The 19,663-nt window shown below is 40.0% G+C and overlaps 1 protein-coding gene across 7 annotated transcripts in view; it reads right to left on the reverse strand.

Moving 5' to 3' along the window:
- The window catches only part of TRIM2 (tripartite motif containing 2), an 88,433-nt gene that overhangs the window by 8,987 nt on the left and 59,783 nt on the right, over window positions 1–19,663 (reverse strand). For all 7 annotated transcript variants that reach the window (XM_030491800.2, XM_030491802.1, XM_030491803.1 and 4 more), the window contains exons 6-8: window positions 16,514–17,237; window positions 7,641–7,744; window positions 6,169–6,336 (exon numbers count right to left, since the gene is read on the reverse strand). In XM_030491800.2, coding sequence (XP_030347660.1) covers window positions 6,169–6,336; window positions 7,641–7,744; window positions 16,514–17,237 — 996 coding nt within the window. The remainder of the gene's footprint in view (window positions 1–6,168; window positions 6,337–7,640; window positions 7,745–16,513; window positions 17,238–19,663) is intronic.

The raw sequence follows: 19,663 nt of genomic DNA on the forward strand, positions 1-19,663 counted from the left end.
TATGTTGGCATGATAGAAATAAGTTAGTACAGTTCAAAGGTTGTATTACAGGCACACAGTGGGATGGAGAGACATTTTTGTCATCAGAAGTTTCCCAGAAGGAAGTGATTGTTTTTATCAGCTTTTATTGTGTACTTCATAATTTTTTTTCTTCAGTGAAAATAAAGACTGCTTTCTGTATGTCCTCTCTAGAATGGAAAATCTGCCACCTCAGCAACGTATGCCCAAATATACAACTCACAAGAAAAACGATCTCAGTTGATGTGGGACAGGCAGTAGAAATTGTCTACCTGGATTTGTCCAAGGCTTTGGATACAGTTTCCCACAGCCTCCTCCTGGAGAAACTGACAGGTTAGTCTTGGCAAGTGGTTTGTGCGGTGGGCGGGGAACTGGCTGACCAGCTGCATCCAGAGGGTGGTGGCGAATCGCTCCTGTTCCAGATGGCGACCTGTCACCAGTGGGCTCCTCCAGGGATCGATATTGGGCCCAATGCTGATTAATAACATCATAAATGATATGGGTGGTGGAATCGAGTGTACCCTGACAAAGTTTGCCAGTGACATCAGACTGACTGGGGAAGTGGACACTTCGGAAGGGAGAGCCACCCTGCCGGATGACCTGGATAGGCTGGAAGAGTGGGCTAACAAGAACCTGATGAAGTTCAACAGGGAAAAGCGCAAGGTCTTGCACTTGGGTAAACACAACCCAGGAGCGCAGCACAGGCTGGGATCTGCCCTGCTGGGGAGCAGCTCTCTGGAAAGGGACCTGGGGGTCCTGGTGAAAAACAAGCTCAATGTGAGTGAAGAGTGTGCTGCTGTGGCAAAGAAAGCCAACTGAATGCTGGGTTAAATCAACAAGGGCATCACCAGCAGAGATAAAGAAGCCATCACCCCACTCTACTCAGCGCTGCAATACCGTGTTCAGTTTTAGTCCCCACTATACCAAAAGGATGTGGACAGGCTGGAGAGGGTCCAGAGAAGGGCCACAAAGATGATCCAAGGTCTGAGAAGCCTGCTTTATGAGGAAAGGCTGATAGAACAGGGTCTGTTCAGCTTAGACAAAAGAAGGCTAAGGGGAGATCTTATCACCATGTTCCAGTACTTAAAGGGTGGCTATAAAGAAGATGGAGACTCCCTTTTTACAAGGATTCACATGGTAAAGACGAGGGGTAATGGGCACAAGTTACTGCTGCGGAGATTCTGCTGGAATCTGGACACAAGGAAAATTTTTCACAATGCGAACAATCGGCCATTGGAATAAACTCCCCAGGGAAGTAGTGGACTCCCCAACACTGGACACTTTTAAGATTCAGCTGGACAGAGAGCTGGGACATTTATTCTACGTCATGCTTTGCCTAAAAGTTGGACCAGATGATCCTTGAGGTCTTTTCCAATCTAGTATTCTATGACTCTATGATCTGTTTGGTGGAGAATATAACTTCCTGTTTCCATCAGAATTTAAATGAAGTAGGTATTAAGATATTCACGTTCTTTACGAAACAAGACCATTTTTCATCTCACTGCCTTTGCAGGGTGGGACAAATCATCACCTAGAACAGGCAATGCTTCTGACTTCCCTGCCCCTCTCCCCTTCCTCTTGCAAGTCATGAGGAGCTGAATCTCTGTTAGTCTGTGACTAACTAACAGATTACAGGTCACAGAAAAGATGCATAACCTGACTCACTTCCCTCAATTCCTTAATGTTTTCAAAGCAAACATCCATGTTGGTATCTGAAGGAGCTGAACTGCCCTTAGTAAATCCCATGCTCCTATTCCAAAGTACATTCTCATGGGTGGGGTTGCAGGTAAAAATAGAAGGGATCCCAAACTAAAGCCATCTAGGTTCCCTGATGCTGTCTGGTACAAATTCACCAGAATTACTACACAACCTCTTTCAGTCTCAAATGAAGAAAACTCCAGGGAGTAAATCTTGCAGCTTCAAGACTATGCTTAGCCAATATGCAATTATCATGTGTCTGTTTTACGTTCAGGTACGTATGCTGTTATAAATTGCTAAATATTTAGGAAAAAAACCACCTAGTTAAATCACACTAAAATATCCCGAGGGAAAACGATAAAAAAATGACTTTGTGTTCACCAGGAGAAAGATATGAGCAAGCCTACAAAACGTATTCAGGTTTGCATAACAACAAAGCAGCAAAACCATAAAACAATGCAAATCAGTAGATTTATTTCCTTTGATGTGATTAAATCATATTCGTTTTTTTCCTCTGGGATGCCCCTGTGTTTGTCTGCTAGTGCATTGCACCACCTCCTTACTTCCAGGATTCCTATGACTCAGACTCATGAGTACAATGTCAATACATACGGAAAAAAGTCATGAATAAATCATGTACTACGTTAATAGGCACTCGGTGCTGAGAAGAGTAATAAAAATCACCATTCTTGGGCCAGAATTTCATATATAATTTGCAGGCAGCAATAAATTAGGCCCAGCTAAACTTTGCAGTGCTTTTCACCAAAAATCTCTGTTTCCAGTTTAGATCCAAATATGCTGATGACACATTACTGGGTCTGGCTGAACATATGCTTTGTATATTTTTATTTCAGAAGGTTTCTTAGAATTATAGGTTTGATTATTCAGAACAGAACATTATGAAACCCAGTCATTCCTGTTAAGTGTATGAATGGAAGTATTTTCAGACTTTTCTGCCATTAGAAATAAGTAAAGTATAATGAATCATCTGAACCCTGAATACAAATAACATGTTTAATTGAATTCAGTCAAGGACATTATGTCCCTTACTTTATAGGCTTGTATGAATTTAGACTGGTTTTCAAATATGTTTTTATAAAGCCACCCTGCCGAGGTGAAAAACATTCTACTGTGGGATATTCCTAGAGGTAAAGAAGTCAGCTAGCCTGTATAAAGATTTATAAAGACTTTTCCACTGTAGAACGAGGTGTGTTAGGGCTTTAACCTCACCAATCTTGTTGCTGCCTGAAAGGTTCACGATTGATGGGAATTAATTTACAGACTTTCAACATACCACCTTTTCCTATTTGAGAACTTCCCTAATATAGAGATACAGCTTTGTCACACATTGCAATGTCACACAATAAATGGATTTATCATTTATGTGACTGTCTTAATTCAACTGTGACCACTTAACCATACTCCATTTTCCTATCTGAACATGACAACCAGATTCAAGCAGCTCCCTTAATTCTTCTAATGAGACAAGAAGAATTTTCTGTCAGAGAAAATGTTACCTCTTTTCCTACTCATCTAAACCTGATCTTGACTTGCAGCCCTGTTTGGCTAATAACAAGCTATCTTAAATACAATCCTTCAAGACTAGAAAGAGTGTTATTCTCTCCTCAGAGGTCCAAGAATCATTTTCTTGGCTCTGTTCTCCAGTTCCTTCACTAGGTTTGAATACCACCACTGGCACAGAAGCTGCTGCTGCTTCACCATGTGTTCTCTCCTTGGCCTAGCAATATGTCTTCTGTAACAGTTTTCTTCAGCAATTTCAGAGTAATTTACAGAGGAAGCCCCAACACTTTTATACCTGCCTTTTATAGATAAGGAAAATAGAGCATTGGCAAGTGAAATGGAAGATCACTAGTCACCTGCAAGACCTGTGGCACAGGCAGTAGCAGAAGCCCCAAATCCTAAGACCCTATCTGGGGCTTTATCGTTGACAGGATAACACAGCCTCATTAAGAGACTTGTATTTTGGCGTAACCTTAGATTAGGGTTTGCCCACCTCTGCACTACGCAAGTTTTACAGCCTTAGAAAATGGAGCTCTGTTCCTGTTGCTACCAGCAACCGAGGAAGGTGACACATTTCTGCCTGGCAGCAGAGGTTGCTGGGGTAAATCAGCCCTGCACTGTATCAGGGAGATGCCTGGGCCTGGCTCCAGGAGAAACTTGCCTTCTGGCTCACACGACTATTAAAATGCTGCTAAGGGAGAGTAGGTGTAAGTAGACATAGAAAGAGGGGGACAAAAAAACCCTAAAGAAATAGTTAGATTAAGTTCAGAATAGTCCCAGATAATGCCGAGTTAACAACTAGCAGACCGCCTGCATCAGAGATCATATACAATGGCTTGCAGACACAGTCCTTTGAAGGGGAACACCATTATACCTTTATCTCTCTCTCTGTGTATCTTAGCAAGTGTTGCACAATTTAATCTGACAGAGCCACTGTAAGAATTACCATTGCCAACACACAAGATATTACAAGGCTTTGGCCAGATTCCCACATGCTAGATCTGTTATATCCACGTCCTGTATTTCAGCTGTATGATTATGCCTGCCCTCCATATGTAAAATGCTTCTACAAAACATTTGTATATTTTTTCTCTCCTAAATATAGCCTGCTGCATTCAGTCTAAAAATAGTACTTTATATCATTGATGTTTCATCTCTCATTTCCGTCTAGTCCCAGGAACTATAAAGTTCTATGCATTAACTTGCATAAACCACACAAACATTGCCAACTTTATACAGCTCTTGCAATCCAACAAAAGCATTGACTAAAAACAAAGCTAGGCTCCAGGTCAGAGGAACTACCTTCCTAATTTATTTTTTTCAATACCTGTCTTCCTGCTGATAGTATATAGCACATAGGGTCCTGGCTTCTCCAGAGCCATGGCTTTTTCCTCCAGAGCTGGCACCATCCGAAATGCTGGATTTACAGCATGTCTTGAGAAGGAAGGAAAATAAGCTCTCCATGCTCTATGTCCAGATCAAGCCAGTTAACAAAGATGTTAATAATTATTTAAAACACACTAAGCTTACTCAGGGTATTTAGACTCTTAACTAAATCACGTCTTTCTTTGGTTTTGTTTTGCTGTTTTCATTTCATTCAAGGACTTCAGCCAAAACCAACGTTTTCGTGTGTAGCTGTACATTTTCAAAACTACTTGACAAGGAAAATCACATACTCTCTGCAAATGCAAGTAATTTGTATTCTTTTGACACTTGCATTGGATATTAGTATTGTTTTATTTTAGCTTCAGGTCTACACAGGATCTGGATACTTTTACAAGCATACACGTCTGTTTCCCACATGGAGGTCGCTGAGGACTACGCAAGCACAATTGCCTATTTGCTATGGCATTTGTCACTTTGCAAAGCCTACTCAAAGGAAAGCCGTTTCTTAGTACACATGTGAGCAGCCCTGGGCCTGAGCTTTTTGTTCATTAGGCTTCCAGAAAATTAGCCAAACAGGCAATTTCTCTCCAATGCAAGACTGTAGAACTAAGTAACTATGGTAGCAGTTTCCCTGCAGGTCCTTTATCTCACTGAACAGTGTGTACTGCTAACCTCTGCTACAGGTGGCTATTTCTGGCATGCATTGCCAGACTCGGTAACATGCATTCAGAGAACACACCAAATGGAGACAACCTCTAACTCTCTCTGGAATTGCACCTGAACCCAAACAAAATAAATATTGCAGGTTGGCAAGCATCAGTGTAGTGTAGTAGCTGCCTTCCTATTTTACTCCTATTAAAGGGATCAGAGTTGCTACAAAAATAAGAGGTGAACTTTTCTCAGAGCTTCTGATTTCTGAAACCTAAGACATTATTACTGCCTTTCAGTTTTTCTGGTGCATATCACCCCACCTAAAACACTCCTGTCCATGCTGTAGCATTAGAACAACATCCTGGGTTGCCCTTCCTTGCATTTATTACCAACAGGATCATACATAAATTATACGGTTGATTTGCTGGTACGTATGCAGTAAATAGAGGAAGTCATCATCAGCCTGCTACCTTATTTTTCATTGTCACTGAAGAGCCTTATGTCCTCCTCATAAGTTTTTATGTCTATCTGTGTGTGTATGGGTATATGCACACACCTTTCTGTATAATGAGAATACTAATGATATGAAGGTTGTTGAGCTAGTCCAACTAGACTTGATTACTTTAGCTATCCTTGACTATAAGTTATGGAAAGGCATCTGAGCACCTAGTATGTAGAACTGTAAAATGGAACATATCGTCTCTATTTGGTAAAACATTAGCATCACAGCTGTGACCTCCTCCTATTAATTACACAACGTGGCTGTGTCATCACAACAATGGAATTTGGACTAAGTTACAACCAAACTATGTAGTTTCTGGACAAAAACCCCATTACTTTGCATTCCTCTGTAAGACAGAGAAAGCTCAGGAGAGTTCCCATGGTAACGCGTACCTTAAATTTTCCATCCGATGAGAATATGCTAACCCATTTGTTATCATAATCTGCAATAATGATGTCACCACTGGGATGCACAGCCACTCCTGTTGGCCGCTGCAACTGGCCGGGAGACCTTCCTCGTATGCCAAAACGGCTCTTGAACTGACCATCATTGGAAAATATCTGTAACAGAAAACATTCATTTTAAAATTAAGTCTGCATAATAACATCATCTGTGTCTTGGACCATAGATTTTAACAAGTCACTAATGAACACTACAGTCAGGAAGAAAGTTAGGAACATGAAGAACTTTTACCAGTCCATATTTGAAAGTGATATGCCTAATTCAAGAAGAGGCTTCCACCTGAACCCTAATTTTGAAATAAAGAAGTTCTCTGGACTTACATTGCACTGTTTCTTCAGTGATCTCAAAGTACTTTGCAAACATCAGTGAATTAAGCTTCACAATGTCTCTCTTAGCTGGAAGGAAATGGTATTATTCCCATATTAGAAATGAGGAAACTGAGGCACTGAGTGACTTGGCCACAGTCGAAGACTAAGTTGGTCGAAAGCATAGGAATAGGAGCTAAAAGAGAATTGCAGAATTTAATTATTTGACTCCAGGGCAAGTATTAGGCCATTTCCTGAAAGATGCTTTAGCCACACAAAATTCAGTCCACTGGTTGTGTCCCCAAGCCAGGTAATTAGACACCGAACTTCCTCTGAAGTGGCTGCAAATTACAAAGTGTGATGAATATTTGACTGTCTCTTTGAAAAGGCCTGGAAACAAATTCTTACTGCATGTGGCTTGCTGTTTCCCACATACTGAAGAACAAGCCACACACTGCTGCCTTGTTCATTGCTACCACATGGGCAGCCTGAAAAGTGATGACAAATTGTTAATGGTAAAAAAGATACATTGCAAGCAAACGAACAAACACAGCTTGATTTTCACACAGGTTACAGAAGCTAAGAAATCATGGGTGTCAAGCGTGCTACCAAAGAAGAAATTTGATCGTGGTATCAGACACAAAAGTCAATTAAGTAGACTAAAAGCTATTTGAGAATGACACCTACATGTTTATATTTGTATTTGCTTAATAAATTATATAAAAATATAAATCTAGGGCATCTTGTCATAGATTTATATTTGAAAACACGGAGTGATAAATTTACTATGTAAAATGATATTTACAGAAAGGCGTTTTTCCAGATTATTGTACCGCTTGTTTTATTTATTCATTGCCAAACATCATAAGGAAGGGAAATTAACTCTGATATACATACTAGATGTAGTGTAGATTTGAAAAAGATAGCTGCAGGTCAAGAAGACAGAATGATAATAGATAACAAACAAGTTGAGTTTCCTCTGTATTTTGTATATCTGCTTGAACTGTACAAAATGTGTCTTCCCTGGACTACGAAGAAGGCACAGGTGTGGGGGTGGAGAGAAAAAGAAAAATGCTGGCAGTGGCATATCCTCATACCTGTACACACTGGTTGTTACTATCTGCTATTAATATTTTTCCATTTGTAGATGCAGCTACACCTTGAAGATTTGTAAATTCACCTTTGTTTCTTCCTTTGGTGCCTAAAACAGAACACAAAGCACATAGGAAATCAGGTTAGGCAGGACTAATCAGTTAGGACCCAAGTGCCAATACATGCATTTATTACATCCTTGATCTACAGATTTCTATTTTGAGGAGTTCTTGTATCTGCTACAGCTTCAAAGAACCATCTCAGTACCATCCACAGTTCTAAGTACAAGAAGGGATTGTTCTTACTCTTTGGCATGTATGCCATCTAAGCTCCCATCAACAAAATTACCTCTTTGGCCTTCACAAATCAAAGTGTTCACGATTTGCCTCTTTCGTGAATTTTACTAATGAAAACTAGTAAAATATTTTCTCGTAAGTGATGGACTGTAAATTTTTATTCAGCTGAGAGGGCAATGAAAGGGGTGGTACTGTGGGAACATACAGGCAGAGGCTAAGATAAGAACCTGGAAAGATGACAAGGTTTTAGTACAATTATCTAAATCTCAGTGAAGTCACAAACTTGAGATAAAACATATTGGTGAACACTTTGGATGGGGCTATTTCAAGACAGGGAAGTTTCTTATTCACTCATACCCAGTTTTCAGTCATAGGCTTTAAAAATTCCCCTAGAAGCAAAACTCAGATGAAGAACTGGCTTTGAATGATTAGGACATGTGTGCCAATGAAGACCAACAGCTGGAGACTGAATGCTTCTGGCAAAGACCTTAGATTGTTCTAATAAAGCAGCATATGCACACAGAGGTCCCTTTTTCACCCAGGACAAATGCAACTGTGATTTACATAGAACTGTAAGTCTTTTTCCCAGTGGCTTAAGGGGATAAGGAGCTGTAAAAATGACAAATTTTCACAAAAGTTCATTAAGTTTAGGTGCCTCGGTACTTAAATGTTTATTCTGAGATGTTCCAAGGAGAGTCACACAGCAAACTGATGTCTTTAAAAGGTCAGCCCTAAAGTGGCTGGTCCAGATTACACCTGGAGCACAGAAACAGTATCCAAATTCCTGCTTTATTTGTAAAGGAGGCTCAGGGGTCCTTAGACAAGTCTGAAATTATGAACTTGGACCCCATGGCTATTCATAAGGAATGAATGAGTTTTGAAACAAAAAGTCTCTCTATAAGCTGTTCTTTCCAAGACTTGGATGCAGCACTGTTTTTCCTGGTGAAGTATTTTTATAAGCATTTGCTGGCTGCCTATCAGACATTAATTGGTTTCAATATATGGTTTTAACTGAAAAGCTTCTATTTTATTTTAGTCAGTACAAAATATCCTGGAGCTCAGTGATTAAAACTGTTCTGACTGTGATGCCCAGTATAGGACATACATATTAGCTCTGATTTGTATTTAGCTTTCATTAGGGATGTGTATGCTCTTAACAACCCTTCTTTCTGCCGTGGAGATGGGTGTGGGATCAGTATTTTCTGTCACTGCTTAACAAGTAACATTTAATTCCTCTGCACTTGGTGCTGCGAGCATGTCCCTTTGTTTCAAGGCTTGTTTTCTTGAACTCCAAATGTTTCCTCCTCTAAACAAGGCAAATACTTCTCAATTTTTGTACTGTAAGGGGAAAGCACATATTCAGGGAATAGTGAGTTACACACCAATTACATTACCCACACTTGAGCCATTTCTGTGTATTCTGTTAATGAGCAGTGCCTGAGGGATGCATGCAGTAATTTTTTTCCACCATATGCTAATGATAAGTTTCCTTTTTGCCTTTTAGCCAAAGAGAATAGATGAAAAGGGAGAAACATTCCTTTTACTACTGAGAGTAAAGGGAAAACATTTGTTAGAAAAGAGGAGGCATAAGCTAGAGCATCTGGAACCAACTAGCACAAGCTATATGGAATGTACGTTCTTTACCCTTAGAAAAATCCTCTTGAAAGTCAAGGAATTTCATTTTTAAAGATAAGAGAGACCTATATAAAGAGTTACTCAGAATGTTCTTCAGTGGGATCTTGTAAACATACATCAAAGGAAAAGGAGAAGAAATTACCCAGAAATGCCACAGTCATACTTCACAGTAAGTTTAAGAAATAGTAATTTATTAGCACAGCATGCAGATGAAATTCAGCTCCATGCAGTGTCCCTGTGCATAGTGCTTTGCAGCTATTAAACCTATCACATAGGTCCTAATTTGCACACAAGCCTTTATACAGTCCCCTCTGCAGTGGCACGAATTTCTCTGAAGAAGAAAGCTGAGGTTAGTGAAACACGGCTTATTTCCTAACTTATGTTCAAGAGGAAAACGGATAACTTTGAACTTTCTGATCTGAATAATTCACTATGCCAGCAAAGATCTGAATCCAAGCATGGGCAGCAGCAGCAGTTCAGATGATGAGAGGACAGCTTGTGGTAAAGTATGTCAGCCTCTGGAAAAGCAGGCTCCTGCAACTGACCCTGCATACCAAAGGATAATAGCTCCTTCCTGTAGAGATTCCTGTCTTATAAACATACCTGCCTGAGAGAGAGTCTTCAGCAAGTCTTTTACTGCAAGATGCCCCACCTCTGTATCAAGGCACCCCGTGCTTTGTCTGCTCTCAGCCACGGGCAGTCACCCATCTCCTTAGCCTAGGGAGGCACCAACATTTCAAATGCACAGGGCTGGATCTAGAGGACAGTTTTGAGATCCTCATTCCAGTGTTCCCCAAGCAGCCTGGTTTAGAGATGAAAGCTCACATCTTTCATACCTGTCTTTGCCCAGCCTTGCCTCCCTCCTGTTCTGAGCTACTGCATGGCACAAAGGAGGAAAAGACAGTCATTTTACTGCAATTTCTGTGGCAAGCTGACTGGGAGAGGACAGCAGAGTTTTCATTAGGGGAAGGCTGAACAGAGTTATTAGGAAGAAGATCTGTGGCCTGTGGAACAGCTCCTTTTATACCATCTTTGTATACAGATAATAAACAATCAGATTTGCCTTAGCCCTATCTAATTCCTTCTGGTATTACTGAGCACAGCCTGCACAAACCAAATAATTTAGCTTTGAAGATACGCTTTCAACAAAGAGTATCCATTTTCAGCTCACGACAATCTAGCACATGTAAAATGCTTCATAATTGCAATCTTTTATTCTTGCACAATACAGGCAAGGTTGAATCTCAAAAAGAAGGGAAGCTGAGGTGGGGAAACAACCCCAAACTAAAAGCCCATTAACGCTACAGAAGATGTTAAAAATTACATCATGTAACTGTAATAATAATCTGCTCTGTAAGTGCTGGGTATCTGGACAAACCTGTTGTACAATGTACATTTTTGATTATCATAGTTATAGGAGTGTCTTTTTCTTTCTAAGTTTTACTAATATGACTAATAGCTCCCTGCTTGCTGAGCTAGATTTACCAGCTTCCTAAAACACAAAGGAAAACCGTGTCACTGCCCCCAGCAGGAAGGAAATGGATTCAGAGAGACAAAAACCCTGCAGAAAGATTACAGATTAATGGGAAGACTTTGGAGGTTGCAAGTAGCCATAACCTGTTGTGTAAGTACCATTTCTTTCCTCCCTGCACCAGTTCAAATACTTCCTCTTGGACTGCTCTCTACATGGTACTGAAAAAAGTGATGAAACTAAACAGCATGGAAAGGTCTATATACATACTGCATAGGCAGGTATAACAGAGTTGCTTTCTTGTTCCCTAGCTTCATTTCTTTTTATCTCAGAGTATCAAAAGATATTTAGTCAAATCTTACACATTCTGAGGACGCGATGACATCTCTCATAATAGACACAGCTGAAATACGAAAGGCTCTCTAGTAAAACTGCACTGAATCAGACTGTTAACAAGCTATGTGCTTACTGTAAAATAAATGTCAATGTTTCTAATTCAAGTTCCCATGCAAACCTAAATTTTTATTTTAGTCAATCTGTTGGATGAAGGCACACAATGTTTGCGGCCTTTAAAGAGGAATGAATAATTCAGTAGAGACTCTGGCAGATACTCCCACACACAGTTGGTAGTGAAGTTTGGGCTGATCTGTATTAATTTGCTTTACACAGAATCTGTCCCTAAAAGCTTGGCCAAGACCACCTCCAAGCCTTGCTTGTGCAGTGGAACTCCTGCCACCACAGCTAGGTATGCACACATCCTTGCGTAGGTGCACCTCAGGAGCAGTTCTTCGCTGGTATAGCAGCAAAGCCCTGAATGATGAGTTGAACCAAGACCAGGTCTCTGCCATCAGGACATCAGACCCATGCTGGGGATTTTGCCAGCAGTCAGAGTTCTTTGTCCCCTGTCCAATAGAGGTGTGACTGCAAATCTACGCAACGTTGTCCTGGCCAAATTTCACACTGGCCATCACAAACCCATAAAGAGTTCCTGACAAGCCTCAGAGAGATTTGAGCTAATAAACTGGAAAGTGAAATTCTGTTTCCCCATTACTTGGTGTTCCTATTTCTACAGAAATACAAATTCTGTATAGAAAACAACGAGCTATTTCATACTACTTATTGATGGGTTTGTTTCAGCGTTTTGAAATAGAGAATAAAGAACAGCTGATTAATGTGTGTTAGAGGGGCCTCTGCATTTCATGTATCATACTTCTGCAATACATGGAACTACACATGCACATCCCTTCCTTCTCCAGTGCCCTTAGCCAGGCTGTAATTTGCCCAGGACAGGACCTGAAAGGTAGAGAAGGGACAGGGGAATGGGAGGAAATGGATGCTGCTTGCTACAGGGGGAAGGTTCCTGTGGACCATCCATAGAAGGGGGCTAACTGCAGCTGGGAAAACGTTTTTTGAAGATGTGTACCCATATAATCCACTTGTATTTTTTTAAAAAGGTCAAAAAGTATGTATCTATAGGCAGCTCTGTAATTTTCAAACAGGACAATCCAATACAGAGTTTCAGGGAGAGGCCTTCAGGGAAAATTAAAGAAACACCTGACCAGGAACCCCTTTGCTCCTCCTAAGCCTGCTTTTAAACTGCACTAAAGCAATTATTACACAGGCTTTGTTCTTGAGTTTTTATGTAGAGTTCCTAATATGCTTTCAGCATTGATAACAGACCAGAAGATGACATCCACACCTAGTAAGGAGACTGACAGAAGGTACTGTTAAAGGCACAGAATCGGAGTGAATTACACACATTAAATGTACCAGTTAAACTTAGATGCTCAGTTACATGACTGAATAGACAACTAAACACAGTCAGAGGGAAAGGAAAATTGAACTTTCTAGCAGAGAGCCAGCTCTCCATCTGGCTGTATCTAATGCCAATCCCAAGTATAAATAAATGAAGAGAAAAACAAGTTAAAGTGGGAAATTATAGTACCACTACTGCTAAACGGTGTCAAAGAACCCAGTCATGAGCAATGCCAGAAGAGAAAAAATACCAAGCCATATGGCACACCATGGCAGGGCTAGAGCACAAGGTGGGGTCCTGGACAGAGTAGCTAACTGATGGCTTTTAACCCTTCTTCAGAGAACAGGGAATAGGTTTACCAGGGAAGGTGGAAGTTGCTGACACTGTGAACATCCCTCACCTCTATTATCCCCTGCTCAGCATGGGTCTAAGGCACAACAACAGGGTAATGGAAAAGAGCCTTCCCTCTCACTTTAGTGCTTCCTACCACTTATGGAGGTGGCAAAAAACATGGCACAATTATTTTCTGGGTATCATAAGCACATTCTTGTTTTCATTTGTATAAACCAAGTACGTACCACACAGATATTGCATGGACACACTCTTAGAGATTATGCCTGTTTAAAAAAAATTAAAAGGTTGAGGATGCAAATTATTGAGAGAGAAGAGGCTAAAGCAAGAAATACTCTGTTCTTGTAAATATGAATTACACGAATGCATGAATGTGCACTCAGTAGTTTGACCTTAAAATGTCTGAATAGAGCCACATGCCGTTTTAAAAGCCATGAATAACAGAATTGGCAAAAGATACAATGCACAATTCCCCATGAATGAAAGCACTTAACTGTACTAATGTTGTATTAATGCTATCTCTGTTAATCCTAGCACGAGAACAATCTCCTGCTAAGAGCTGATCAATTTACTTGTGCATAAAAGCCCTTACATCAGCATATATACAATAGCATACTCAGTATACTTGGATGCCAATAGGAATATTACAGTATGCTGCTCCAACACAGCTGTATGAGCTTCTGGCAGCCCAAATATAAGATTTATCTTGCCCAGTTTAAACTACAAATCCAGATTTGGCATGGGCTATCAGAGGAATTCAACAATGGGTTCAAAATAGATATGCAGTTGTATTGGAAAACAGCGATAAACACTATTTTACATTACCTCATCAACAATTTTCAAGTGATCTGAAACTGGAACTAAACAAACTCTTAAATCCATGAAGGTAATCCTTGTGAAAATGTCAGAAGTTTTACCTGTCTTCATTAACTTTGCATATTTTGGAAGAGTGTAAAAACCTAGAGCATTACAGCTGTAATGGCTTAAGAGACCTTTCAGACAATGCATACATAAGCCCACAGAAACCCAGAGGGACATCTCTATGTAGGGTCATTCTGTGAAATGAGTGGCTGAGAACTGAACTTGTAATAGGATGAAGTATTACTCTCAGCTCAGTTTTTCATTAAAATAGTTCTCCATATATCCCAAACGTGGACACTCCTCAGATGTTTCATCAAGCAAAAGCCCCGAGACATGCATAGCTCTTGTTCTAATTATTTTTTCTTCTTTTTTTTTTTTTGGGGGGGGGGGGGTAGAGTGGTGAAGAAGGGGAGGAGGCAGAACTTCACAATAAAGCACATGGTCATGACTGCATCACAACACAAAGAAGGGGCACTGCACTTTTTGGAAAACATTTAAGACTTCTAGAGTTTATGGCGTGTTGGAGAGAGTAGTTAAACAAAACTGAAATCCAACAAACACAACCAAAAACAAAACCCAAGCCAGAGCCATACCACTATTGGCAGTCAGACTAGAAACTGCTCACTAGAAGCAAGAGATACAGAAGCAGAAATTACAAGCTGAAATCACTTTAATGCATACCAAAAGCTTTAAATACGAATATTAACAGTTTTAAAATAATTTCAGGATATAATTTTTTTTTTCTTTTTTTCTTTTAAAGTATTTAGATCTACGATTTCCACACTGGGACAAATTACTGCTTGATATATGTGAACAAGAGGGCTTGGTATTCAGTGAAGGTGTCAGCCAGTGCTCTTCTGTTACTCACAGGCACAGTGTACCTGTGCAGGCTTTGCCATCCTGCTCCTACCTGCTATAGACCCACAGAATCTGCCTGTGTCTGTCCATCCAGCTCTGTCTAGCATACATGTCACAACTGTTCCAGAAGAGATTAGAGAGGGTTCAGACATTATTCTTAACTATTTTGTTTAGCCCTGTCTCAAAAGAAGGCCCCAAAAAGATCTAGGCTACATTTATACATACCCTCTGCCTCCCTTACTAGTACGAGCAGTGATACTAGGAAGTTCTTCACTATAAGGGTGTTGAGACACTGGCACAGGTTGCCCAGAGAAGCTGTGGCTGCCCCATCCTGGCAGTGTCCAAGGCCAAGCTGGACGGGGCTTGGAGGAACCTGGTCTAGTGGAAGTGTCCCTGCCCGTGGCAGGGGGAAGGAACTGGATGATCTTTGAGGTCCCTTCCAACCCAAACCATTCTGTGATTTTAAATTTATCTTACTAGGAAATGCACTGGCCACCTGGGAAAGCTGGTCATTTTATGAGTGGCTTTAGCCAAAGTTTACACTGCACTGTCCTATTCAGCAAGCAAATCATGCTTCCTGAATATATTTTCTGATAGAAAACCATTATGTTATTGTATGTACTCTCTATCAAAGCAAGGAATCTACTAGGAATACTGACAGATGAGAAATCAGATGGACAGGGTTATCCAAATGACAAATGGTGCCCAGATGAATTTTCAATAGAATTATTAAAAAATCCTCAAGGATTAACTACCATTGATTCTCTGCTACAAAGCGGGAAGCCACCTTACCAACTGGTTGTCAAACTTGGTAACACATACTGCTGAAATCCTGACTTGTACGTATTAAGAATTAATTTGTCTTTTTTCTTTAGAAAACATTTTATTTCTTTTCACATTTTGCAAAGTGAAAAGTATTTTTTAACTGTATAAGCAGATACTATATGAATACAGCAGCCCATGGTACAGGCTTTTAAAAAGATGAATTATTACATAGCTTAAAATAAGTGTATATCAAAAGACCTGAAAGAAAATTCCTGTAAATGACACCAAGATGTTACATTTTTACCAAGCATTAGAAGTCCACAGATAACATTACAATATATAAAGAACCAAACATATTTAGATATTGGGAGAAAAAAAAAGAAAATAAACGAAACCATCATTTTGGCCTATGCTGACATGATGAATTAACTATATATGACCACAGGATTTATCATTTATAGTTCCAGGTGAATTAATTAGATTAACCTCTAGGGCAATAGTTTTAGAGAAGGAGTCCTCCTACTTCCCTTCTTGCCATGCAACTTTTTAAAGAAGTAATTTAATCTGATCAGAAACATCGATCTTATTTATATTTTCATTTTATGATGCCCAATAGAGTACAGAAGAGGTGGTAAAATATTTTATCCCAAATCAGATGTATGCATTTTTCAACCCAATTTCCAATTAAATAATTGCTGCAAACAGAATTGCTGAAGTATGTGCTTTTAAAATTTACAAGTGAGCAAAAGTCAAGAGGCCTAAAGGTATTATTAGGTTTCTCTACTCGCAGTTTTAACCTTAAAATACTATATCTTCTAGATTTTTTCCATCCAGTTTCCCTGAACTATTTTAAGTATGTCAATAGGTAGCAGACAAGTCACATACCTACTCTGAAGATCAAATCATCTTCAATGGGATTCTCTTTTCTTTTGCCAGTGCTGTACATGCTCGCAGGTCTCTTCACAGCTTTCTGCTTCACATGACCACTGCCAGGAGATTTAACACGCCTCTTAACCCCTTCAGTGGTAGGGGACACATCTGCTGATCTGACCACTTTAAGTTTGAACGGGCTACCCTTGATATGTTGATCATAAAGTCTCAGCGACAAAGTGAAGTCCCCTTCTTTCTGAACAGTATATAAAAATTCATAAGTGCCGTTTTTATTGTCAAGTATTTCTCCATCTGCTACACTCCCATCAGGCGTGCTCAGTTCAGCAGTGAGGTAAGCATTCCCAGATTTACAGAGCTCCCCATCTTTGTCCTTAGTTGTGATGGTAACAGACATGGGCTGTCCGATCACTGTCTGCCTCAGTCCCTCACCTGTGGCAACTGTTTCAGAGGCAACAGCATTGGTGGTTAAAATAGTACCCAGGTTGTGAATGGACTTCTTCAGGCCTTCTGTTTCCACTATGAAGTCCAACTGGTCATTTTCACGGGGCTGCAACGGGAAGTCCCGCTCAGCCAGTTCATTCAGCTTGTCGCTCATTTGCTTCTTCACCAGCAGAACTTCAGTTTCAGTGCCATGGTTGAGGGCTTGGGCTGTAAAGTTGCTGCAACTTTTAATGCTTTCTTGTCCTTCAAGTAAGGAGTCCAGCTGTGTCTGGAGGACCTGTGTACATTACCAGACACCAGATTAGCATTATGTTACAAGAACTGTCCCAGCAAGATGTAGCATGCTTTGTATCTGAAGGCCTTTGTAGAAACCCAATTTATGGGGTTTATTTTATTTTTATAGGGTTTATTTTAAAGCTTCATTTTAGAAAAAGGACCACGCTGATCCCCTACATGTTCTTGGAATATCATGCTGCAACACAAAAAACATGCCCTGTTTCGTGTTTTCAAGGCTTCACAGACCCACTGTCACACTAGGTTGTGCCCCACCTGCTCCATCTAACTCTCCATAGTCATAGTTAATGAGATAATCACTGGGAATTGAGCTGCATGCACAGGGGTAGAGATATTTTGGAGTCACAGGCCCATTACTAAGGGAGGCTGCAAGAAACTTCTTGAAAATGTCTTCAGAGCCCAGGGAAACCTAGGGTTACTCCTCTATGGAGACAGACAAGAAGGCACTGTACATCCATCTTGAGGAAAAATGTCATTCCTGATCTAGATAAGTGAAGAAAGAAGTCTCTCCAGCAGAAGCGGGTAAATTGATCCCCCAGTTTCAGCAGACAGGAAAGCAAAATGTAAAGGATGGGTTGTGGATATTGGGAAAAGTTGGGTTGAGTAGTCTGAAATTTTGGTGGGTGTATTTGCTTAAATACAGCTACTCTGTATTTAAGACTGAGAAAGAGTTTTTATTCTAGGTTCAGTTCTGTCCCTCAGTGTAAAATCCTTAAAACAATACTGACCTCAAAATTGTTACATGTGGGCTGGGAACAAGGCTAACTTTTTGTTTAAAACCAATTTTGCAATGATTTGGAAAAAGGATCCCTGAATTATAACAACCTAGCAGGGACGTTCACAAGAGTCAGGAAAACTCAAACATTCCAGCTATCCCCCACACTGTCTGACAAAATCCCCAAACCAAAGTACCCAGTCACACATGTGGTATATTTTTCCCACAAAGAACAACTAGGGCACAGACATTACTGTGCATCAGAGAAGTTATTCTGTTGACCATCACTGTAAAGTAAATATTTTCAAAACTTTTCAGTTGATTTTAAAGTAAGTTTGGAGACTGGGTGTATTTATTGCTATGACTTCTCTTGGTGAGACACACCATGTAATGACACAACATTCTAAGGGCATTTTTCTTCTGAATTTTACAAAGCTGTCTGCTTTTCACCCACTGGAGAAAATCCAGGCTGACGAGAAAGCGATAACACAAAACCTTTGGCAAGCAAAACAGAATGAACAAATTTCAAGACTACACTGAAATTTCAAGTTAGTTGTTTTTCTAGTCAACACTCAGGATTCGATAGAGGGCATTTCTAATCTGCTTTGTGTTTATTCAAGGACACAAGTAGTTAAACAGATAGCATAGCTAATGAAGTCCTAGGATGACAAAACCCCATATGCTTGGCATAAAAAACCACAAACTGAGGAGGAAGACAATTTGCAGCTACATTTTAAACCCATTATTTTCTCAAAATAGTTTTCTTTCATTACAAAGATGGAAAATATTACATCTTACCATAGCTAATATTTAAAATGTATTTTAGAGTATTTTACACAAGACCTCTTTCAGTCCATTAGACAGCTCAAACTGAATCACCAACTTTCTTCTGGTAAAGTGTAGTCCTTTCATTTTTATGTTTTTGCAAAGTACGTGATCAGAATAATGGAATATCTGGGTTTGAATTATTTTGCAGGACTACTATTCATTCAAAAGTAAAATCCAATTCCAATAGCTCTATTTTTATACAAACAGGGAAGATGCCTCTTTTACTGCTCTACAGCTTTGTAAAAATTTAGTTCTCTGATGCCCAAAATAGGTTTCAAACTATTTTAAATCCCTTTAAAAACAGTAAGATAATTTAACATCATACTGCATCTTGTGTGAACTTTGTACACACCCTGAGTATATTTACTCGATAAGAAAATAAGTCTTTGTGACATCTTGAATACGTTTAGGTGAACCTGAGATCTAAGTCCAAATTTTAAAGCTCCTCAGCTCCTGCTTAGCTCTGAAGATGACTGAATTCTGTGCCCTGAGGGTTTTGGGCTCTGTGTGTTCCTGAAAGTACACATCTTGTGCACATATTAGAATTCCTTCATATTCACAGGCTCAGCCGTTCAATACCTTCCTAATGACCAAGCCTGTTCCAGATCCAGGAATGCAGCATTCCTCAGCTTCAGACATCTGGAGATGCTCAAGCTGCTCAGTAATTGCAGAGAATGCCCAAGATGCTAATATTATCAGGCACTCTTGAAACTCCAGTCATTGATGCTACTTTCTTTTGAAGGCTTTGAGGGAAGAGATCTTTCCTTTACATGAAACAGACAAATGATGCCCAGGAAGACAAGGACTAAATTATTTCATTTGCCTGATTCAGACTGACTAATCCTCAACAAAACCCCTACCCACCA

The sequence above is a fragment of the Strigops habroptila genome, chromosome 7 (genome assembly GCF_004027225.2).
Source record: "Strigops habroptila isolate Jane chromosome 7, bStrHab1.2.pri, whole genome shotgun sequence".
In the NCBI taxonomy this organism is placed as follows: domain Eukaryota; kingdom Metazoa; phylum Chordata; class Aves; order Psittaciformes; family Psittacidae; genus Strigops; species Strigops habroptila.